We start from the raw sequence: 25629 nt of genomic DNA, 5'->3' as shown, positions 1-25629 counted from the left end.
GGGGGGGGGGGGGGGGGGAGACCCTCTCTACAGTTTTAATTTTAAACTGCAAAAGGCTGTGTATTTCGTGACAGTCCAAGGGTGAGAATGTGTTGTTGTGACTCTTAAGATGATGTGAATCTTGCTTAGATTTTCTACTATTGAAAAATTACTAGAATTACCAGTGAAAAAATTATTCAGGTAGAATCCTAATGTAATACAATAAGGATGGGAATGTCATAGCTCCTCCCCCATCCTATGATCAGCTTATTAAACAGGAGAGATTTGAGGTACTTTCCAATATGCCTTTTAAAAACCTCAAAGAAAAAATGGCATTAGCTTCCCCAATAAGCCTTAGGGTCAAAGAAACAGAAGCGGAGAAAAGTGTTCATCTAGCAGGTCATAGGAGATTTATTTCGTTTTTAATGAGTAGCTTGAAGATGCTAGGGTAGAAAATATCTTCAGTAACAGGAGCATGAGGTCTGAGGTTGAAAAGTGTTACATGGAAGCTAGTCCTCTCACCAACCAGCACAGTTTCTGGGAGAAATTCAACCTTAAAAGGGGGACCAACACATTGAGCCCTGAAATATCCTCCCTCGTGTTCCAAGAGTAGAACAGAGGCCTTCACTCATGTTAAGTCAAAATTCCCCACCAGTTATGTAGAAATACAGTAGCCAGTTGGAACTTTACGTTCATGTCTATACCATCATTGGCAGCTGATTCTGACTGGTATGCAACTTACAACTATGAGAGGAAGAAAGATTGGGGCAAAAATGGGTGATCAATGGGTAGAATTAAATAGGGAACTGGGAACGTATTTTTGTGTAGAGTGTGGTTTCAAAATCAGAAGGAAAATGGAGCAATGGAGCAATACTTATTTGCTCTGAGGCATTGAGCAAGTTACTTAACCTCTCTGACCCTTGGTTTCTTCATCTATAAATACTTATAGGTTGTTATAAATTAAATGAAATAATATAGTTCATGGCTGATGAATAAAAAAGGAATTTTTTTTTTAGATCTTAGGATTTTTCTCTTTTTTCCTTCTTATTAAAAAATAATGTGTCAACAGGACACATTTTCTTTTTTTTTTAAGTTTGGTTTTGTTTTTTTAAAGATTTTATTTATTTATTTGACACAGAGAGAGAGACAGCCAGCGAGAGAATGTGGGGCTCGATCCCATAGCGCCGGGATCAGGCCCTGAGCCGAAGGCAGATGCTTAAGGACTGAGCCACCCAGGCGCCCCTGGACACATTTTCTGTCTATACAAGTCCAACAACTTTACTTGAGGGACTGGCCAATAAACCGTTGGCTCAGAGTCGAAAAGTAGAAAAAATTTCTCACCTTTATTTCAGAACAGGCCATGATGTGTACTATATATTTTAGCATTTATTGAAAAAAAAATGTGTTGGCTTAATATCTAGATTAATATTTGAAAATAAGCAAAGAAAGTAGTAGATTTGGCTTATAAAATTTCAGGAACAACTGAGTCTTTGTAAATGATCTAAATAGAATTATGTGATTAATAATGCTTTGTTCTTCTGATATTACTAAATGCTTTGTTCTACTGAGCCTGCAAATGTGGTCATTTTTGTGGTGGACAAAGCTCACACACTATTCTGTCATAAGGGAAAAAAAATCAGAAGATGGGATCCTAAAAAAATGTAGAAAATTATAACATGATATAATTGGTATAATGATATACCATGATATAACATGGTAACAATTAAAAAGTATTTGATTTGGGACGTATTTCATTTCAGAGTTGACGTTTTCTGAGTAAGGCAAGGCATGATTTTTTGTTATTTGTGAGTGTTAAAAAAAAAAACAGTTCCCATCAGGAAATCAAGACTGATGAAGTTAAAAAAAAAAAAGCTAAGTAAATATTCTGACAGTATCTAGATCTCTCTATAGGAAAGTGTCACTATATAGATCTATATGTTATATACCTTTTGATCCATTGGTCTTATATTTTGGAATCGACCCTATAGAATCCACGGTGGTCATATGTAAAGACATATATACAAAAATATTAATTTCCATCTTGTAAGTAAAAAATAAAGTTAAAAACAACATGATTATCCATCAATAGACTGGTTGAAAAATTGTAATATATCCATACTGTATATATTTTGTTGGTATTAAAAATAACGAGCTAGAGTTTAGCTATTGACCTAGAAGGATGTCTGTGATATGTTGTGAGGAGAATAAGGTTACAGAGGTATGTATATTATGGGCTAATTTCTTAAAGGACTTGTCAAAGAATTATCCTCTGTATCAGTTGAATATATTATCCATTTACAAATTAAGAAGAAGCAGGTGAAACCTTCCTATACTTAAAATCAGTCAATGAATCAAATAATGCCTGAATGGTAGATCAATCTCTGTACACACAGGAGGTGAAAATTTCTTTTCCGGAACATCAGATCCATGAACCTCCTTTTGGCTACTCTGGTCTACTTTGAACATTGTGCTTTTTACTAACATTTGCACCTGGCTCCACATAAATCAAACCCACAGAAATCATGGAACGATACATTGAGCTATAGAGGAAAATGTGAAAAAAATTTCCTGAAACATAGGAAACATATTACACTTGTCAGAAGAATGTTTCTTTAGCTATCCTTTGGAAAGGAAACATGGAACTAGTGCTGCTGAGCTCAGCTGTCCAGGGACAGCAACATTACGCCAACACTAATAACTTGCAGTTGGAGAAGTTTAATTTGTTGGAATCCTATAGGATAGAGAAGGTAGGCCAATGACACATCCCTTGTTAAGCCCAAGAAATGTGTGCTGGTGGAATTTGTTCCTTTTCACCTGGCATTTATTAATTTCACATGCACATTCACTCACATTCCTGTAAGATGGAGGCGAGTATCACTTGCTTTATTGTTTCTTGATTTTATTCTCTATTGTCCAGGTAACAATCCAATAGATCTAAGAATTACCATTTAGGTAAAGTCAAACACAAAACAGTGTTTCTGTTGCTGATTTGCCAATACCGATAAAATATTCCTCAGGGGTTAGAAAAATGACCAAGATTGTGATAAGTTTGAAGCCTGTTCACTTGAAAGGAGGCGGTATCTACAAATAAATAGAAATCCAAGTTGAATTTATGGGCAAAAATACTGAATTTTAAGCACTGAGCTTTCCTCATCAGAATTTCAAGAATATGAGATAAGTATAATTGAGTTAATTAAATACCTCACCTACTTGGTCGCCTTTCTTCATTATCGCTCTTTCCTTTTTCCTTTATTGAGCTTAATCAAATGTCATTAAAATTATCCAATAAGTACATATGATATTATGGTAGATGCTGAGTGAACAGGCAGAAGAAACAGAAAACTAACATGTTTGAGATTTAAAATAAAGGGTAGTATTCTAAGTGTTTAAATATGTGGGAATAAGAATAATTATGAATATTTAGCATTTGTTGATGCCCAGGCTCTTTCAATGTCCTACACTGATTATTCCAAGTGATCCTGACAGAAGCTGCAGTGATTTTCTGTTTCTCTGTTTTCCCCCATTTTTAGATGATGAAACTGAGGCACAGTTTTAGATTTTAGATTTCAGATATTAGATTTCAGATTTTAGATTTAGATTTCAGATTTTAGATTTAGATTTTAGATGAGGAAACTGAGGCACTTTATGTAGGATCACTGAGCTGGCAATTGAAGGAGCAGGGGTATCAAGTTTAGGGAATCCTGGGTGGCTCAGTCGGTGAAGCGTCTGCCTTCGGCTCAGGTCATGATCCCAGGGTCCTGGGATCGAGTCCCACATTGGGCTCCTTGCTCAGCCAAGAGCCTGCTTCTGCCGCAGCCTGCTGCTTCCTCTGGTTGTGCACGCTCTCTCTCTCTCTCTCTGACAAATAAATAAAATATTAAAAAAAAAAAGAGTCCAACGGTTTAGAGGAGAAAGGATGTGATGAAGTGTACGGGGGCTGGGTAGGGTCGGGCGAAGGGCCATGATGGCATTTGAACTGGAGCAGGAAAAATGGGTAAGAGACAGGAGTGCAAAGGCTGTGTAGTTCAAGGACCTCCTGAGGAGGCGAGTGTAGGAAACCTTGAGCAGATTTCCCTGGAGGAAGCACGCAGCCTTATCAGTCTTCATTCAACAAACATATGTGGAACAGTTAATAGGTATTAAACACTGAGCGTCAAGAATACGGAGGTGAATAAAACAGGTAAAATCCCACCCTGAAAGAACTCACATTTTAGTCCAGGGACTCAGAAAAATAAAGAAGTCAATAAGAAACAAGTGAGCTAATAAGTAACAAATGAGTGATGAGAACCCTGGAGGCCTACTTGCAGTTGCAGAGATGAGGGGGCAGGGGGAAGATTCCACTGGGCGGTCAGAGAAGCCCTGCTGGCCAGGCAACATCTGAGCTGAGTCTGTTTAGAGAGGAGGAGCCAGTGTGGGAAGAGCCAGGGTGATGAAAAAAGAGAGAGGGGAGGGCCAAGTGTGCCCTGGGACATTTCTGACATACCCCCAGAAGACAGATAAAACTGCCTTTCTTTTCTCTTCTTCCTTATCTCTACTTTTCCCCATGTCCTTTGCCTCCAAGTGAAAAATTCCTTCTAAATTTTATATTGTTACCATATCTCATTTGAAACACCATGTGTTAGACAATGTCTGGGTGGCTTCCAACTAAAAACAGGAAAGACAAATTAGGAATCAGAAGACATTCTATCCTAAACTGATTTCAAATTCAAACCAGTTTTGTAAAAAAAAAAAAAAAAAAAAAAAAAAACCCAAAAAACCTCAATGAAATCTGTTTTGAATACTCAATTGTATTTTGAAGGTTCAACAGCAGAAGTAGAAACCTAGACTTGACAGAAACCCTATGAAGCCTGACCTTGAACAAGCCTCGGGTAGTGTAGGAGAACGCCTCTGTCTGATGTCATTCTGTAGTGTTTGACAATACGTATCTTCCGTTATCAAAATTGTTTACAAAAATGCCAGTGAAACAGTCGGGAAATAAAAGCACTCTTCTGCTGATGATCTTTTTGGCTATCAGGGAGGATGAAACGAAGGGATTTAGAAGGAGGGCTTGTGATTTCCATATGGCCAACTTGGGCAATGGAAATTCTCCCAGCAGACAGACTATTTCTCTCATTGTTCGCGCTTGCTGTCCAGATTTCTTGAAATCTCTGTTTAGCTTTTAAGTTATTCTAGGAATACTTTCCACTGTGCATTGGATTTATCAGCCCTGTTTGCAGTGTGTATCGAGAGTTTTAGCTTGTCTAAGGTCACACTAGTTATGCTAAATCACAGATTCACTGTCTAAATCACATGTTTGTGTGTATGTGTTTTATGTCCTGAGCCTTGAGCTCAATGCACAAGGATGACTTAGGTTTGCATCTTTTTTGGAAGCACACATTGAATGTTATTAATAATTGACTGTTTTTCGTGATCTGAGTCATGGTTTAGGAAGAAGAGTCCTATCTTAACTTGAATTAGTACTATGCTTCACTCCTAAGAAAAAGTTGTATTTTTTTCTTTTATTTCACAATGGACTTGGGATCAAAGAAATAATTAGGTCTGCATTTAGAATGGGACCCCCAGGAAACTGAACCATTAACTGAAACTGGATGCTTTTTCTAAGAGTATGTTCAACGGAGACATTTAGAACTAAAAATTAAGGTTCTAATATTTTGTAACTTCTTACACTTGACAAGGAGAAAAACCGAGTGCAAATTGGTGTGGGCAGCTCCCTTGAGCCGGTATAAATATATCCCTCCTTCTTAATTTCATGCATTTTTCCTTCTCATGCAGTGCCATTATTTGCATACAGCATTGGGACAAATCTGAATAGCTTAACTTCTTTTCCAACAATGGAAATTTCACCTTTCCATCAAGTCCTCTCCCCATGTGCATGTCCCTCACTACCCCAGAAGTTCCTCTGACGTACTGGCATCAGGAGAGTTAGATATAGGGGATAGAAGTTCTTTTGTTAAAGAAAACCAGTGTTTTGCTTTTAAATAAAATAGGGGTTTTTATATGCAGGTATCAAAAATTGACCTTTCTTTGAAAGTCACAGTGAAGTAATATTAAGGACGTACAGATTGTTAATATAAAATGCCAAGGTGGGAACTGATTTGGTTCCTTTTCTCTGAATACGAACCGGCGGTAGTTGTTCAGGGAGAGGTGTTATATTTTATCTTCAGTTTGTCCTACTGATTTCAAAGACACAGCCGGTGTACAACTGACTTAATGTTTTTGGCTTATTAGAATAAAAAATTAGTATTCCTTCAGGGGAAAAGTCGTCTCTACCATCAGCGTTGCTGCCAGCCCTGGTTGAGTCCTTCAGTATTCCTTCCTTTGCTTTCTTATTTCCCTGATTGAGCCTCCTGTCTCACACACCTGTTTTAATCTGTCTTAAATAACCTCCTAATAAATCGTCTGTGCCATTTTCCGACAGTCCGTTAATAGTAGTGGTGAGCGTGATGATGAAGGTGATGATGGCGATGGTGACAAAAGGGGTGGACACAGTTATCAGTTACTGAGTACTGACAACGCTGGCCTGCTTTACCTGCCTTATGTCAGCAATCCTCACGATGACCCTCCCTAGGAGATAGTTTTTCTCTTCATCACCATTTTATGATGAGGACACTGCTGCCCAGCAAGGCTCTATTGCTTGTCTAAGGTCACAACTAGTTATACTAATCACAAAAACAATTCCTAGCCTCTGGTGAGCGCTCACATTTATTGAGCTAGGAACGCACATTGCCCGCGTTACCTTATTCGGGCCTTGCTACAGCCCTGGAGGTACGATTCTTGCTTCAGGAGGAAGCGAAAGCTCAGAGGCATTCCCATCCCCATCCCAGCATTGAAATCCATCAGCCGATTTCTCGTGCTCTGCATTCAACACACAGATTGGGTTTTGTGTTTGGAAAATACAACTACATAGATTTTTAGGGTCAAGAATTCCCTATAGTGGGGAAAGGGTCAAAGTAGTTTGCCTTTTTCAAAATTGGGGTGACCTGAAAGTGAGCACTGGGATGATTTTGCTTAGAACAGAATGTGGAAAAGTGCAGACTACACATGGACACGGCTCAGAGACACTCTCGCACAAGCAGGCATGCTTGGAAAGCCGACACAGGGTGTAGAACAAAACAGAAGAGGGGGAAATCCTCCAGTGCTTTATTTTTGGTCCTAAACTGAAGAAACAATCTCTTCTACAGAACAGAAATAAATACCACTGTCTTTTATAGAATGAAATGAGTTACAGCATTACATAAATAACATCCATCATGCATTCTATCCTCTCAGAGACCATTACAATTCCTGTAGTCATTAGCCCTTAAGTTCACTTAATCATTAAACAATCATTTATTGTACTAAGTGCCATAATGATGTTCTTGACGGAATATAAAATACATGCAGTTATATGAGAACAGGAAGAAAACAACACCCTGAGAACCAAATAATTTCCCACAAATGAAGTCCAAGACTGCGGAATGTCTGCGGAATAAAGGTATGATCATTACGGTCTGCTTGTTAGACAAGGAAAACTTCTCCGGTAAGTGATTTATGTACTGGCCTTCGTAGCGGCTGGGGGTTTTACAAGAGTGCTGAGAGGAGAGAGAGAAGAGTTTTTCAGATTGAGGGAATAGCATGATGGTAGTACTTAGGGTTTTAGTTGGAACCAATTCATTTAAGAAGATGTCATGATTTTCTTTGCCTCAGAAATTTTGTGAGAAAAATAGTACATAGATCCTAAAATTGATGCGTATTTTGTTCCTACAATTTGTTTAGTCATACTGAAGCGTACTGCTGAGTTTTGACTGTGAGCAACTTCAAACTTAATAAAGCTCACTCTTGCTTTAGATATCCTTCTGGAACATTTTAAGAGAAGTATCCAGTACTAATTTTGCTGCCAGTTGATATCATAATTTGGGAATATGACTTTATTAGAAAAACAACGGGCAATAACAGACAATGAAAATTACAATGAAGACCCCTACTAGTCACCTTCAGAAGTATTATCTTGGTAAAACCTAAATGTCAGCATTTGTTAAGGGCTTTCAAAGCATAAAGAATGGGCATTCCCGGCCCATGTGAAATTCCTTCCGGTCTCCTGTGATCTTGTACTGCACCTGCTCTCCCAGAAGATCTGGGAGACAAACTGGACAAGACAAACCAATCATCTGATTCGGGCACCTATTAAGACATGTTCACCTCTTATCTGATCTTCCTTTCAGAGCTTATGGCCAGTTGGTTGTGGCCCCCTCCCCTCCCTAGGGGGCAGGCACAGGCAAAGGCTCTGGGCGGGGAGGGTGTGCTGCTTAGGAAGACAAACGGGTGGGTGGTATCTGCGGTTGGATTCGTACCTTCCCCGGGGTCCGGGGCCCTGTGTTCTGCAAGAGCATCTTCAGGTGTCTGTGGGAGCTCTCATGCTGGCCACTCTTGCCGCCGTGGACCGACACTAAGCCGTTGCTGAGCAGCCCAGACGGAAATCGTGGATGTTAAGGCCCACTTAGAGAAAGCAGTCTGTGTGAAAGGATGACAGACAATCCTTAAACTGTTAGACACCATTTGGGGGCTCATGAAAGGGTATCTTGACCTAGTTTCTTGGTCTCCATGAAAATAGGCCTATTATTATAAAGTGCTCTGGAAATTTTATTGAGGACACTTAAGGCAGTTTAACGTGAGACTGTGAAACTTGGGTCTAGCATCCTTACAACTCCAATCCGCCTTTCTAGCGTAGGAAATACTGAGGAATGAAGTGCAAATAAAATCGTGATCCACACCGACGTTATCTTGGAACAGTAGTTTTGCTTCACTTAAATATTATCTCTTTTCAGATGTATGCATGTGATTAGAAGACTAGAATCCTCACTGTTTGCAGAGAGAAAATTCAAACTGGGTAGTGGGGATATTATGGTTAATTTTTCTATTTCCTTATTTATATTATAATACGTTTCTCAAAAGAATGAGGCTTACTTTCTCAATAAGAAAATGATAATTGTCATTTTTAGAAAAAAGATGGAACCCTCACTTTAGACTAACGGTGAGCTAAACAAAGTAAATAAGATCCCTTGTAGGGCTAAACTGCTACATGTCAGGACACAACCATTTTGTGAAAAACATTGTAATTTGTTGAAATGACAACTTTGTATGATAAATAATATTTTATTTTTGGATGAAACAAACAAAAAAATGAGGATAGCTCTTTAGGAGCTCAGGGCAGTGTCTAGCAGGCAGCAAGACCTTTAACATATTTAATTAGTAAACACATGAGTACATAAACAAATAGAGAAAAAAATCCTTTAAGATGTTGCTCCTGCCATGTGCTTTAGTGAGAACCAGTGGGTTGGATAAGGGCTGTGGTTTAAAAAACAAAACAANAAAAAAAAATAAAAAAAAAAAAAAAAAAAACAAGGGGCACCTGGGTGGCTCAGTCATTTTAGCATCTGTCTTTGGCTCAGGTCATGATCCCAGGGTCCTGGGATTGAGTTGCGCATCGGGCTCCCTACTCAGCAGGGAACCTGCTTCTCTCCCTGCCTCTGCTGCTCTGCCTACTTGTGCTCTCCCTCTGTCAAATAAATAAATAAATAGTCTTTTTAAAAAATTATAAATAAATAAATAACAAAACCAAAATCAAACTTCTGTGGAGAGAAAGAATAGCTTTTGAAAGGTTTTAACTTGAAAAAAAGTAAGCGGAATAATTTGTTATTAAGCATTAATGTTGGGCATCTTTTGTATCCTGACAGGATAGTGGTAATTGGTATCATATTATATTTGTGTCTCTAAGGCCAGATAGCTGATTAGTAATAGGGTATTACACATTTTTTAAAAATTCCCCACTTGGATATGTTTTATGAATTTATCATAAGTTATCAGTTTTGTTAGCTTATTAATAAATAGTATATCTTATTTTCATAAACAAGTATCTAGAAACCTGATTTAAGTTATTTCTGGGTTGGCTAGCCCCCTCTATGATATTAGACTTTATACAAAGTACTTGGCACTGACTTACTTCTGATGCCATTAAGATGTAAAGACTGGAGTAAAGTTATATGGTAGCTCCTAAGGAAAGGCTACAATTTGATTAATTACACAGAAAAAGGTAGGATCAGGCCTAGTTTTTAATTTTTAGAGTTCAGATTCTCCTTGGTTCCAAAACTAGAATTATACTGACACCGCATGATCAAGAATATGGCAAACCTTCGAACTAATAAGTAATGGCTAGAATGTCACCTTGGAATATTAAATCTTTCATAGTAGCAAAACAATATTAAATTCATATAAGAACAGAATAATTAGTTTCCCTCAGTAAAAGTTCTGATAAGAATCACTTTATTGGCGAGATTTCAAGAAGAGGTTTCTAGTCAAACCAGCAACAGAGTGTCAAGAACATAGAAACTTTAAATCAACCAGGGCCTTATCAAATCAACAAGTATTTGTGGGGAACCCACCTTGTGCCAGGTACTGTGGGAGGCGCTGAGGGTATAATGATGAGCACACAGCTTTTGTGCTCATACTACTTACAGTTGCTGGGAGACAGTGAAGTGGCAACAAACACACACGTGCACATTTATAACTTTTGAAGATCTAGAAGGCAAAAGTGAAGAGTGCTGTAGGACAACTACAACAAGGAGATCTAATTTAGACTGGAGAGACAAGGAAAGTTCTTCCACGGAGTCTCATACCCCCGATATGAACTATGAGAAGGAGATAATCAGGTGGGGGGTGGTAAAGAGATATTTCAAGGAAGAGAAATACATGTGTGAAGGACTGAGTTAGGAAGGTATGTAGGTTTTCTCCAGAACTGAATGAAAAGCAATGTTATGGGAGCACGGTGAGGAAAACTGTCAAGCAACGAAGCCCAAGAGGTAGGCAGGGCCTTGACCGTGAGGCATTTTGTAGGCCGTCATGTGCAAATGGCCCATGCAAACCACGACTGTATGACAGGAATTGCCTCCACATCAAATGTGGAGTTAGGGATGATGATGTCCTCAGCAGTGCAAACAATTTCCTTGGATTCAAGATGTCTTCAGTAGGTTTAGTTTGGGGAATTACAGTTTGAAAATAGGATTGATTGTGAGTTATTTGAAGAAACAGCCTAACCTGGGATCCTCTGGGTCCTCCTTGAGTGTAGGTACCGAATATGTAGCTGTGAGTTTACGTGCAGAGCTGAGGCTCGGTAAGGCAGCAGCGCACATGTGTTGGACCATGCACTATCAGGCCCAGGACACGCACTGTCTCCTCTCATCCTCACAACCATCCAATGAGCTGGATACTTTATCTCCATTTTATAGACGAGGACATGGAGTCACAGGAAAGGTAGCAAATTTCCACTCCCTTGGAAGATGTACCTTGGAACAGATGATTCAAATCTGGGTCTCTTAGGTTTGTGTAGTAATTCCTCACAGGCTACAAGTCCAGGAGCGTACTTGCTACTGGATCTCCTGAAATGGGAATAAAAAAGGTCCTTGTAGATTCCAGTACCCTCTTTCCCTCCACTTTATGTCATAAATTCAGGCACTCAAGCATTTCAGCATTGTCTTAATAAGCATTTATTAAAGACTTAGTAAGACACCTGATATCACTGAGAAGAGGAAAAGATGAATGAGAAGAAAGAGGGAAGGGATATAAATATACATAAGACATAATCTGCCTTCAAGGACCCTGTATTAGGAAAGCTAAGGCTTATATGCACATAACCATGAAATAGTGGAGAATGTGTTGGGTCACAAGAGAAATATAAGCTAAGATTAATTCCTGCTGTGCCTCTGAAATACAGGTAGGATGTTGATGGGTAGAGAGGCAAGAGGAGAGCATTCCAAAGCAGGCAGTCATAATTTGGAGGGACATTTCCTCTAAAGTCATTTCAGAACCTCTCTCTTCAGATTAATCAAGCTGGTGGAGCAGGGAGCACTTTGTTCTTAAGAGGGACTCACAGTCAAACAAAACATATGTGATACATGGCTGAAATGTATTCCTCATATCCAAAGCAGAATATATTTAGACACGTTTTAATACTTCCCTAGATAAGAGAGACTTCTATTTTCTCCATTAGGTTTGTTGTTTTAATTTCAGCTGTACAACTACCATGGCCAGCTACAGGGGAGTTAGAGAGAGGGGAAGGAGAGGAGGAAGTTCCTGATGGTGATTTGCTATGGATCACTTTGGCGTGCTCTCCATTTCACCAATAACTCTACCTGGAAGCCTCCTGAAATTCCAGCAAATCCTCTCCGGTGTAGGGTTAAGAGGGTGGGACATATGGGGAGAAAGGCTACGGACTGAGTTGAATATGATAAATTCCTGGGCTTTCAGTGTGATTGCTTCTTTCTACCCTCTTCTCACTTATGTCAAAAAAGACTATGAAGACAGATTGAAGTGAGGGGAACTTTGTAGAAAGCATTTTGTTTTGTTTTGAGGATGTGGTGCAGGAAGAGAAACGGGAAGTGGAAAGACTAGAATATGGAAGCTTTGAATGTCAGATTATGGAATTTAGATGTTCTGTAGCAGGTAACGTAGAAAACCTTGGATCTTGAAGTTTGTTGTTGTTTTTGTTTTTAAGGTTTGTTTGTTTGTTTGTTTGTTTGTTTTGACATAACCAGATTCCTAAGTAGAGGAAATACCTTGAAATGGGATAGTATTTTCTTTTCCAATTATAGAAATAAGTCTTATGCGTAGAAGATGTTAAGGGTTGTTGTTTGTTTCATGTTCAACCTCTTTCAAGGGTTATTATATATTCAGTCCATGGTTTCCCTAGATAGTATTATAATGGTATTTTTAGGGGAGTCAATCCCAAACTTACTTCTGAGAAACTTGACAAAATTCCAATCCAGTCAACATTTGAGGTAGCCAAACAAACATTTACATATTTCAAATGTCCTTGCAACTGGAATTCATTTCCTTTCTAAATCTCACAAAGGAAATGCTCTGTCCTGGTGTTTCCCTTGATATGTAAGGTCAAGGAATTAATTTTCCCTTTTCTTTTTAAGAGTATGTTCAACATGGGGGCTTTTGCTATCTCTCTGTCTCCCAGCCATCTTCTGAGTCAGATTTCAATAATATCATGACCCATAACTTTTCTTTCAAAATTAGTTCTTTGCAGGAAATCAAAGCTGGAGGAGTGTCTATATTAAATATTGATTTTTAAAAAAGCCCTCACTTTCTTTTGTCCTTTCTTCCTCCTTTCCAGAAGTTGAAAGGCAATATTAGTGAAAGGGTTAACAGCCTTGAAAAAGTCCATTCTAGATGTTCTCTTCCATTTAAGTTTGCTCACTTTTCTCTCCTGGATTATAATAATATGGTTTTAATACCATTTCATCTCAAATAATTCTAATTGTTGAGCAATTAACATTTCTATTTTTCATGTCAATTAAGCCATCACATGCATATACTAAAAGTATTTTAATAAAATTATATTAACTTACAATTTTTTCTTTGAGATGGCCTATAAAGCAACAGTCCAATCTAAAATGAAGTGCAATTTTAAGAAATAAATTTGAAAAGTATATTATTTTTATCTTATTTCAAATTTCTAAGGGCATATTTTCATTGTATAATGTCCTATAAAAATACTAATGGTGGTTATCTATTATGGAATGCCCACCTCTGCCAGGCACTGCTTTACAGAAAGTATAATAAAGACCTCTGTGAGATAAATGTGACCACTATGGCCTGAATTGTGTCTCCCAAAAACTCATATGTTGAAGCCCTAACCCCTAGGGTGACTCTATTTTGAGATAGAGCTTTTAGGAAGTTATTAAGGGTAAATGAGGTCATAAGGGTAGGATCTTAATCCAGTAAGATTGGTAGACTTTTAAGAGGAGAAGTGAGAGACAGAGATCTGTGCATGCCCAGGGGAAAGGCCATGTGAGGACCCAGCAAAAAGGTGGCTGTCTATAAGCCAGGAAGGGAGACCTCACCAAACTTCCAACCTCCAGAAGGGTGAGAAAATAAATTTCCATTGTTTAAGCTACCCAGTCTGTGGTATGTTGGTATGGCAGTCCAAGCTGACTAATACAGTGACTGTCTCCATTTTGTGGACTAGGAAGCGGACAGAGTCAGTGGCAAAACTGGTATTTGAACCTAGATATGTTTGACTATAAAAGCCACTCTTCGGACTGCCCTCTGAATTTTGAGCCAGAAAATAATGAATATAGATAGCCTTTTAAAACAATACCAAGCACTACATCTGTTGTTGTTTGTTTGCATTTTTATTTCTAGTAGGTTTAGCAGATATACACTGTCAGTTGATATTCCTCATTGCTAGTCATTATCATCTGATTTTTGTGTTCTAGCAGGATGTTACTATTTGAGCTTTCAGAATTCAAAGTTAGTATTAAACCATGTAGCCAATCTTCCTGAAATTGCAATGCTGAAAAATCCAAGAAGATTTACTATTGCTGTATTTGCTTGTTGTAAAACATATTAAACACAAAATATCCAGTTTTTGCCTGAAACTAGTTGGCAGTGTCCCATTAAACCATATTAAAATTAACTTCTATTAATTGGATTAGAAATTCAGTGAGAATGACAGCTGCTAGTGCCTTTTGCAGTTACTTTGTTTCTCTATAATCCATATGGCAGAAATCACATAATACTTTTTTCCTTATTGAAATAAACAATTGAGATAAAAAGGTTTGACTTGCTGTGATCAGGGTATGTGTATTTGTTTTTCTTTTTAAAAAAATTTTTTTAGTAAAAACTGAGCGATCTTTTTTCCTCTCTTTTACAGGTTTTCACCAGCCATATTTTTATATCTGATTAGCATTGTTCCATCATTATGGCTTCTTGAAATGCATGATGAGACCCAGGTATGTCCCTTTGGAAAGTAAGAAAGTGGAATATTCATCAGTAAACTACTTTTATACCATAATCCAATTTATTTCAGGAATGCACTTCTCAAAGGAACTGGAGTTATCAAGAATTGAATAATTAAGAGGCCATTAGCAAAAGAAAGTGAATTCATGATCTATCAAAGCAACAAAAATGTTACGTTTGTTTAAGATTTAAGATTACATAATTAATTAACAACTTATGTTAGAGATCTTGTTCCTAAGCACCCCCGGCCCCCAGTGTGCTAGAGTTTACATGGGGTAGGGAGGATTGTGTGTAAAAATTTGGTTTTAAACTTTGCAGATTCAATGAGTTTCTGTATTGTACTACGATTGGGCAGGGCTCAATAATCTAGCATCCTATAAAATGACATTTTTAAAAGTAGCAAAAACTAAAAAGAAACCCCATTGTCTAGGCTCTGCTATGTAAACACAATCAAACTTAGAGGGGCTATTTGAAACAGTCTGTCTTAAAATTCAGGCCTTACAGAGTACAAAAGATTCCTTTTTGAGGGTCCCATGAGCTGTTTTAGTGAAATAGGAATTCTACTCTGGAGCCAGATACGAAGGGTAAAGGAGAGTGGTATGGTATGAGACTCACCACTGGGAAAGGTGGGCTATATGTATTAGGACCACACTGACTTAAAAAATAAACAATGGCTTCCAATGAGAGTCCCTAATCTATATAGAGAGAAAAGAGCTACTAATTTTTAAGTGAGTTGCTTCTTACACGGGCAACCCTAGGTAGCAGGATCGGGAGTGGATTCACAATTTATTACTATTAATGCTCCTGCACAACACTGCAGAGGGCGGACTCCAGCAGATTTCAGCCTGGACCTCACATCTTCTGGGCTCAGGTTTCAGGACTATGTTACAGATAAGCTGTAGTTACAATATAATATTATAGTACTGATATGGTGCATTAGTCAAGATAAGAATTTGCCCCTATACAGATTTCTTTGCTGTGGTTGGTCATTTTATAGTAAAGTTAAGCCTCTGATGTATGTTTCAGATATTCAAACCTTATCTGGAAAATGCTTGCTCCAAATTTTAGGCACACACAGGGGAATTTAGCTCTGTGGACTATTTGTGAAGAATTCCACAAGCGCATACCAGTAAAATAGGCATGAAGAAAATGTTTATCTGCTTTAAATCCCCTATTTAAAAAATATTAAAGTCATAGGCTATCTCTATGACTGTAGCAAAATATTTTTGTAACACTGGATTGGATGGTTCAAGTTATCATGGTTTTTTAAAAATCGTACCATAAGGAGTTAGGGGACTGTTTCAATTTCCTAACTACTTACTACTTTCAGGGGTATGGAAATAAGCTCTGGTGATTTGATTCATTTCTTTCCTTCACATCCGATTCTGTAACATGACTATCATCCACAATAACAATTCATTTCCCCAAATCCTTTTATAATATAAATGCGTTGCACATTTAATTGATATACAGGTCAAATCCCATTACAACAAATAGCATGCAACCAAAAGCTCTCTTTTTAACAAAAAAAAAGATTTTTGAGCCCCAGGCAGTACCTCTCTAATTTTCATACTACAAAAGAAATTGGACCTTTAGTAGTAATGGATTTGACTCATTTTGACACTAAGAATTAAAATGAATGCCCAAAGATTGAATTGGGCAGGGTGGGCAGAGATGGAAGTAGAAAAAAGTAAGAGAAAGGGAGACAAAACAGTATTGGAATTGCATTTAAAGAAATGAGAAATAGCAGAATAAAGGAAGGTACAGCAATTCTCTTAGTCCATCCATTTAAAAAATTTGGTTTTGATAATAACCACTTTTCTTTATGTAGTCCTTTCTTTCAAAGTATTTTCAAATACATTTTCTCCTTTATGAACTCAGCAACTCCGTAAGTTAGGCATGGTATATACATTTCTATTTTAAAGAAGAGGACCCTGAGACTCAGAAAGGTTAAGTAATTTTCTCAAGGCCACATAGCTAATCAATAACAGTTCTGGGGCTTAACACCTAGGTCTTAACCCCTACTCTGTTAAACCACACTCCCTTTCTCAGTTTTGTGTTCTATGTTTTAGAGGAGTTCTCATCAAAATCATGTGATCTTTTTTCATGACAGGAGAGTAGTTTAATTTCCTTTCACATTTTCCATTTATTCTACATCCTAAATGTTCTAACCTATGTCTTGGCATTAGGAAAACATCCTGACCCATCTCATAAAGACATTCCTCCTAGGTGATCAGTTCTGTACCTTCATTTCTGCATCTGGCTAGGTCTACATGACTGGAAACGAGATGATTATGACAACAGTTATGACCGTAACTCTTAGGTCTACTTATGAAGTGGCACAATTAAAGCAATGGAAACTTTCTGGTCTTGATGGTGTTAGGGTCTGGTTTGACCCAGAGGAATATTATTGAAGCTAATAAGAATTTTTAAGACACAGCCCATGAAAAAGTGGTTTGTTGGTACCCAGATCATCTGCATTAACTCACCTATACAATGCTAAATGGAAATAATATTACCATAAAAACAATACAAGTCAGGTTACATTGTAGGAATCAAACCAGTTGTTCTTTGCAGTCCTAACACTGCTGCCACTTAAAGGAAAATCTCATCAATTTGTAACAAGTAGAATTACAAGAATGGAATGGGACTCAGGTTAAAATATCATAATATGGACCACAAAGCTATTTGCCACTGCAGGGCAGATGACTTCTTTTTTTTTTAAATAATCAGATGTCTACGGATTTTTAGTGTTAAAGATGTAAAAAAAAAATATCAAGGTTACCACTTTTAATAAATAGTCTGCTTTCATGCTTGTGGAATAAAGTGGTCAAAATTGTTTCCTCTTGCCCATTTGATTCTCACAAAGATGCAATGAGGATTTGTTGCTTGGTTCTAAGATTTAATTTTTTATCTTCATTATCTTTTCCTGGAGCCTTAGCTGTACAGAAAAAAAAGTATGCAAACAGCTGGATTTTTGCTATTAGAGATATGGCACATGGCCATTTTTCCTAAGTATTCTTGTCATTTCACCCATAACACTAGTTGTTTTGATGGAGAATAGAAAAAAAATAGCTTCTTGACAGACTTCCTTTTTACTTTTTCAAGTAGCTTATAGAATGATTGATGCAGCATCCAGAATACTTAAGAAAAATACATTTCTTACAGCATTAGCATTTTTTTAAAAAATAGTTTCTCTCTAAATCCAAATATGTGACCACGGATACACGGCCATGGATACACGGTGGTGGAGGTGGTGATGGTAGTGATGTGTGTGTATGTACGTGTATGTTTCAAAAGTATGTTAGCCCTGCAGGTGTTTAAAAAAAAATCAACTTTTTTTTAAGACAGTTTGTGAAATGATCATTAGTTACACTTACATTTTCAAGTGCCACTTTTTTTCTCTCTTATATATTTTTTCTCTACCTCGGATTCCTGGCATCTGGATAAAAATCATGCACAGTTCACTTGTAGAAATTTACATGCAAAATGAAGGAACAAAAAGGGAAAAACATTTAGTTTGGGTCTTTGTCAAATTTTCCATAAACCTAAGTTGACCTCCAAACTGACACTAAAATGTATATTTTGATAAAAGAACATGTTAATTTTTTTGGTTGTTTCAGTGTTTAACAGGCAAGATTGAAGACAATTGGATTACCTACTTAAGCAAATGGCATTTTAGATAAAGAGCTTTCTGGACAAGAAAGAAACTTTTAGAATGGATGTTTTGACCAGGATCATACGTGTTTTAATGCTGTCATTGTTGATTTGTTCTACAACTGGTCCAGGGTTCAAGAAAGGAACACCAACTACCACTCTCTGAATTGTACAGCTCTCAAATACCAACAGCATTTCTCACAGAACCAGAACAAACAATCCTAAAGTTTTCATGGAACCAAAGACTCTGAATAACCTAAGCAACCTTGAGAAAGAAAAGCAAAGCTGGAGGCTTTACAATTCCAGACTTCATGTTATTACAGTGCTGTAGTAATCAGAACAGTATGGTGCTGAAACAAAACGGGATGCATAGATCAATAGAACAGAATAGAAAACCCAGAAATAAACCCATAATTATATCATCAGTTAATCCTCAACAAAGCAAGAAAGAATATCCAATGGGAAAAAATAGTCTCTTCAACAAATGGTGCTGGGAAAACTGGACAGCAACCTACAGAAGAAGAAAACTGGACTACTTTCTTACATCATACACAAAAACAAATTTGAAATGGATTAAAGACCTCAGTATGAGACCTGAAACCATTAAGTCCTACAACAGAACACAGACCTTAAATTCTTTGACATCAGCCATAGTAACTTTTTCTAGATATGTCTCCTGAGGCAAGGGAAACAAAAACAAAAATAAACTATTGGGACTTCACCAAAATAAAAAGCTCTGCACAGTGAAGGAAACAATCAACAAACTAAAAGGCAATCTATGGAATGGGAGAAGATACATGAAAATGACATATCTGATAAAGGGTTAGTATCCAAAATATATAAAGAACTTAGAAAATTCAATACCCAAAAAACAAATGTTCCGATTTAAAAAAATGGGCAGAAAAATGACAGGAAAATTTCATTAGCATTTTAAGAAGGAATCCTAAATGGCATGTATTTTCACACCAGATCTAAATGTCTAATTCATTGTAGTCTGTGGTCAGTCATTGGAGACAAAGTCTCAGGGTGTAGTCCAGAAACAGTCATTAAGTACTAAATATGAAGGTAAAGAGGAATTCAGTGACTTCACATTTAAGTAACTGCTTTAAAATGCATTGAATTGGGGTACCTGGTTGGCTCGGTTGGTTAAGTGATCAGCTCTTGATTTTGGCTCAGGTCATGATCTCAGGGTCTTGAGATCAAGCCCCATGTCAGGTTCCATGCTGAGCCTGCTGGAGCCTGCTTAGAATTCTCTCCCTCCCTCTCCCTGTGCCCCTCCACCCCTCTGCTCACAAGTGCTATTTAAAATAAATAAATAAATAAATAAATAAATAAATAATAAATAAATAAATAAATTTTTAAAAAATGCATTGGATAGCATAAAGAAAGTGAATGATTTACCCATATTTTTTAATTCTCAGCTAAAGGAATAAAGTCCCCTCTTATCCATGAGGGATAAGTTCTAAGTTTCCCCAGTGGATGCCTAAAAATGCGGATAGTACCAAAGTCAACATCTATACATGCGATAAAGTTTAATTTATAAATTAGGCACAGCAAGAGATTGACAATAACTAATAATAAAGTAGAATGATGTACTATATAAATATGTACTATAATGATGTACTATAATAAAAGTTATGTGAATGTGGAAAAAGAAATGGGCAGAAGACATGAAGAGACATTTCTCCAAAGAAGACATACAGATGGCCAACAAATCCATGAAAAGATGCTCATCGTCACTCACCATCAGGAAAATACAAATCAAAACTACAATGAGATATTACCTCACACCACTCAGAATGGCTAAAATCAACAATACAAGAAAAAAACAGGTGTTGGCGAGGATGTGGAGAGAAAGGAACCCCTGTGCACTGTTGATGGGAATGCAAACAGGTACAGCCAATGTAAAAAAACAGTATGGAGGTTCCTCAAAAAGTTAAAAATGTAACTACCTTATGATACAGCAATTGTACTACTGGGCATTTACCCAAAGAATAAAAAAAACACTAATTCAAAGGGATACATACTCCCCTATGTTTATAGCAGCATTATTTACAATAGCCAAGATATGGAAGCAGCTCAAGTGTTCATAGATAGATGAATGGATAAAGAAGATGTGCCATATATATATAAAATGGAATATACTCAGCCATAAAAAAAATGAAGTCTTGTCATTTTCAAGGACTTGAATGGAGCTAGAGAGTATAATGCTAAGTGAAATAAGTCATTCAGAGAAAGACAAATACCACTGATTTCACTCATGGAATTTAAGAAAGAAAACAAATGATCAAAGGGAAAAAAAGAGAGAGAAACCAAGAAACAAATTACGGAGAACAAACTGATGGTCACCAGAGTAGAGGTGGGTGGGGGAGTGGGGGAAATCGGTGATGGGGATTAAGGAGTGACTTGTCATGGTGACCACCAGCTGATGTATGGAATTGTTGAATCACTATATTGGAAACCTGAAACTAATATAATACTCTATGTGTACTCACTGAAATGAAAATAAAAATTTAAAAAATTCTACAGCTCTGCACAATGAACTTGGAGCATCTATATCCTCATAGACTTGTGGGAAAATAAAACATGTATAGTTGACTTTCTTCTCATATTAACTGAAAAGTGGTTTTCTGTTTTAAGACTATAATCTGAATTTTGGAAATATTTATGCATATTGTGTAAATCCACATATCTACTCATAATGTCTTAGATAACTGAAGCCATCTTCAATTCTACATATTGTGGAGTTTTTTTTTAACATACTGCTTTTTTACAAAATTCTTAGTATTGCAGTAGCCAATCTGAAGGAACGTCACAAAATACCAGCAACAAAGAAAACTTCAATCAAACTCTGATATCAAGTGAACAAGCCAATGGAGCAGATGATCTCATTAAGACGGTGAGAGATTTTTCCACTGTATTTTAAAGGATCTGGCAAATCGCCTTTTCATTTGGTGAGGATAACATGTTCTACATCTTTCAGCTCATTCTTTCCTAAGGAAATTTGCCAGTTGTTTAATTGCTCAGGAATTTGCAATAATTGTATTTTTATATATTAAGCACATTTAATATGCATAATGGTCATATATATCTTAAATATATTAATAGATATATTTAACTTGCAGCATTAAGTAACCTTTAATACTTAGGTCAGATAATATATGCACAAGCGAGATACATATTATTTATGAAAGAATGATATACTTAAAAGACTGGGATCTGGCCTATATATTTTTAGGTGTTTATATTAATAAAATACGGAAGATTTCCAGCCAAAATAGAATCACTTCTTTGTTCTTCACTTGCCTGATATTTGTCAACCTAACCGTGACCTATTATAAAATGGTATATGGGAGAGACTCACGGCCCATATAAATATGACCGATGAGCCACATTTTCAACAGATTATTGATTCTAAAAGGTTTAACTGAATTGGCCTTGGATTCTAATTCAAGCTCCAATCACAGCTGACTGATATCACTTTGAACAAGTCACTTAATCACTCTGTATCTCAGTTTTTCATCTGATAATTGAAAATATTAATATTTACTTTGCTAATATGCTTCCTATAAGAATCAAGTAGGATGTATGTGAAGTCTCATAGAAAAAATATGAAACACTGTGTAAATAAAAGATCACTGATCTTCATGCATGGCTTCAGTCAGGTTAGCATTCTGCCTTGTCTTTTATCCTCCCTCTACCTCTACACTTGACATCAGTAAGTAATCAAGAGGAGTAAATAGATCTTGCACAAACGTAGTTAGGTTACTTGTATAAATCGTTGCAATCAACTATCTAAGTCACTGGAGAACTACACTCCTGTAGTCTTTAAAAGGTTATAGCCTCTAAGGGCCAATAATATATTTTAAAACTTTTTTAGAAGTTAAATGGGCAAGAGATATCATTCAGAATACATGAAAGGGGTGTAAATTTTTCTCTGAGTTCAAGACTAAGGACAGAATAAAATTTGGTTGCTAGTTTATGGATTTTTCAATAGTATGTTAAATATTCAGAATAAAAAAAATAACTATAGTTATTCTCTTTCTTTAGCATTTAGGTAATGAATAAACATTATTATATATTTTCTCATTTGATGTAGTAGTGTTTTAAAGCAATAAAAAACAAGAGATTTGTACTATGTTAAAATATTTGCAGATTAATAAATTCAGAGTTGAAATCCCTAAAAGAAAAATACAGGATTTTTTTTTGTGATTATAATATGGTATTTAAAAAGTTTTGCTGTGTGTAATATTTTGTTACAGAAAAGAGTAAAATGAGAAATGATCTTTAAAACACCACCAAATTGGTCCTTTAAATATCAAATGCCACAATCCTACTAGCAAGTGTGGGGTTTAAATTACTTCTTGGTATAAGGCTGCCCCTTTTTAAGGACCACGTTAGCTTTTCCTTCCCCCAGAGTGTCCAGTTGAAAGGCGTTTTATTTTCTTTAGTAAGTGAAGAATCATTTTCTGAAAATGACCTTCCACAAAAGCTAACCCTTGATTGAAAGCCGTGGTGAAGAAGGCGTATCTCTCCAAGGTGGTAGCTCACGAACTTCTCTCTGTATGACATTTTTGCTACATAGGCCAGAGTTTTTGTAAATAACTTATCTACAGTATGTGAGAAAGTTTGGACTTTGGGACTCCATCAGACATTCTTGTTAATGCTCATAATTGGAAGATGGCTTCTACCCATTGGAGGAGGGATCACTCGGGACCAACTCTCTCAACTTCTCCTTATGTTTGTGGGGACAGCTGCTGACATACTGGAATTCACAAGTGAGACCCTGGAAGAACAAAATGTGAGGTAAGCAGGCCCACAAGTTCAGGCCCCCCACACTTGTCTATTTGTTCTATTATTTATATTATGCACAAATAAGGATTTTCAGTCTATTGTATGTCCAGTGATAGAATCATAGAATTTCCTAGTGTTCAGATACATACTAAGTACCAGCCCAGTTTATAAGTATATATATCTGAACTTCCTGCTAAAGAGAAAGGGCAAATAATATTGCCTTTGGGTGAGAACAGAGAAGCTCTACACCTCTGCGTGACCATGGGTTAGGTGGGGCCATGGTTGTTAGAAAACCTTCAGGAGGTGGAATGACCATCCACAGCTCCTCTCATGTTCTCAAGTGTGCTGGAATGTAGCCAATCACAAAATTCTCTTCTAGAGCACAGCATAGCTACAATTCCAGGAAAGCACCTAGAAAAGATAAAGAGAAATCTCTCCTCTACCTAGCTGGGAATTTATATTCCCTGGTGTGAATGGAGAATGGGGCAGATTAGGTTTATTTTACTAAATTTTATTTTTAGTCAGTTTTGTTCAAAGTGCCTAAAGGCCTTCTGGTGTAGATGCCTATAAATTAAAACTTATTGAGTTGGTACTTTTATTTTTGCCACAAGCAAATAAACTCAGAATCCATGATCACATCTGTTTATGGAACCACTTTCTTACCTTTAGGGATTTAAGTCTCAGTGCCTGAATGTACTTTCAGCTTGGGTTGTTTTGCACTATGCTATAAAAATAAATTGCAATGAAGCTGGCTTTTAATGCTACAGTTTACTTTATGCTGTGTTTCTCAAATAACGAAACATAAAGCTGAGCAAAATACACTAACTTACTGAGTAAACTTAATATCCCAATTATAGCACAAAGTACATCTGTAACCAGAGGTTACCTTTACATGATCATTTCCTGCTTCATTTATACTAATTTTTCTTATACTTTATTAAGTAAACATAGACTTTTAAAAAGAATCCAGTGAGTTGATCCATTATCCTCAAAATATTGATGCTAATTTTGTAACTTTAATATCTTATATTTGGTCAGTCCTATACATTGTATAACAAATTCTCAAATACTTTAACATTTGTAATACAATGGGGTTGCATGAAAAACATGAAGAAATCATAACCAAGCACAGAAAAACAATAAATAACTACAGGCACAGTGACAGGGACATAAAAATATAAATATGACTAGCTATATCTCTATAGAAATAAACACATATATGCTAAATATCTAGGGAGACAGGAGGGATATGGGGTAGGAAATAGAGTATTCATGAGAGATATGTTTTGTGGGGCTGGTAATAAAAATGTGAGAAATGCCAAACCCAGCTACTTAAATGGTCTGTTTATTAGGTCTATCCACAAATGACACTAAGGTGCATTTTATAGATCAGTGTTTGCCAATAGATGTTAAATATTCAATATGCTAATCATTAAAATCTTAATTTCCCAGAAAAAAAATCTTTGAAAATCATGAGGTATTCATTCATTCATCAACTGTAGATTGATTATGTAGTATGCACCAGGCAGTGTGCTAGGTGGAGACTGGGGAGCAAATGGTAAGTTGTGAGAGAAATTCTGGACACACCGTCCTCTCCCAACCCAGGTGATTTCAATTCAGCAATTTCTTCTGTCACCTACAAATCAATCAGATGTTTCAAAAATCTTTTTTTTTAATTTTAAACTTGTATTACATCCTTAAAAGGGACCAGATACAGTATGCCATGGTTCTTGTTTTAAAATTTCTTTTCAGGCTTCATGGTCTCAGACTGAAGTCATTTTATTTTTAATATAATTGCATTGTGTCAATGTGTAGTCTCCACTCCCGCATGTCTCCATCACTACTCAGACTCCAAAGTCAAGGCCCAGAGAGAACCTAGAATTTTTTCTCCCTCTTAAAACCCACCTCCTGACTCATAATTTCGTCACTGGTCTCATCTATACTGTAAGAATTGACACTGCAAATGTCTGTCTCTTCAAAGGAGAGACTTAAACTCTCACACTGAGGCAAAGCTTTCCCCTTTGGACTCAAAAAAGACAATCATGAGAAATAAATTTAATGTACTCATAAAAGATGTTCACTTGTAATAGCAAAGGAGGTTATTTGATTATAACCCACTTAGCATTACCTATTTTTACAACATTTTATTTTCTATTTTATTTTTTTATTTTATTTTTTAAGATTTTATTTATTTACTTGACAGAGATAGAGACAGCCAGCGAAAGAGGGAACACAAGCAGGGGGAGTGGGAGAGGAAGAAGCAGGCTCATAGCGGAGGAGCCTGATGTAGGACTCGATCCCATAACGCTGGGATCATGCCCTGAGCTGAAGGCAGACGCTTAACCGCTGTGCCATCCAGGTGCCCCTATTTTCTATTTTATTTTATCCCATAATTTGAGCTGACAGACTTAGGAGAAA

At 36.8% G+C, this 25629-nt stretch overlaps 1 protein-coding gene across 1 annotated transcript in view; it reads left to right on the top strand.

Moving 5' to 3' along the window:
• TMEM26 (transmembrane protein 26) overlaps window positions 1-25629 on the top strand; it is a 52058-nt gene that overhangs the window by 1406 nt on the left and 25023 nt on the right. Inside the window, exons 2-4 of the mRNA XM_002915109.4 lie at window positions 14675-14753; window positions 21203-21316; window positions 23003-23223. Of these exons, the coding sequence (XP_002915155.1) occupies window positions 14675-14753; window positions 21203-21316; window positions 23003-23223 (414 nt within the window). The remainder of the gene's footprint in view (window positions 1-14674; window positions 14754-21202; window positions 21317-23002; window positions 23224-25629) is intronic.

The sequence above is a fragment of the Ailuropoda melanoleuca genome, chromosome 6, assembly GCF_002007445.2.
Source record: "Ailuropoda melanoleuca isolate Jingjing chromosome 6, ASM200744v2, whole genome shotgun sequence".
NCBI lineage: Eukaryota > Metazoa > Chordata > Mammalia > Carnivora > Ursidae > Ailuropoda > Ailuropoda melanoleuca.
The sequence above is the reverse complement of the archived record's forward strand: the minus strand, read 5'-3'. Positions and strand labels throughout refer to the sequence as shown.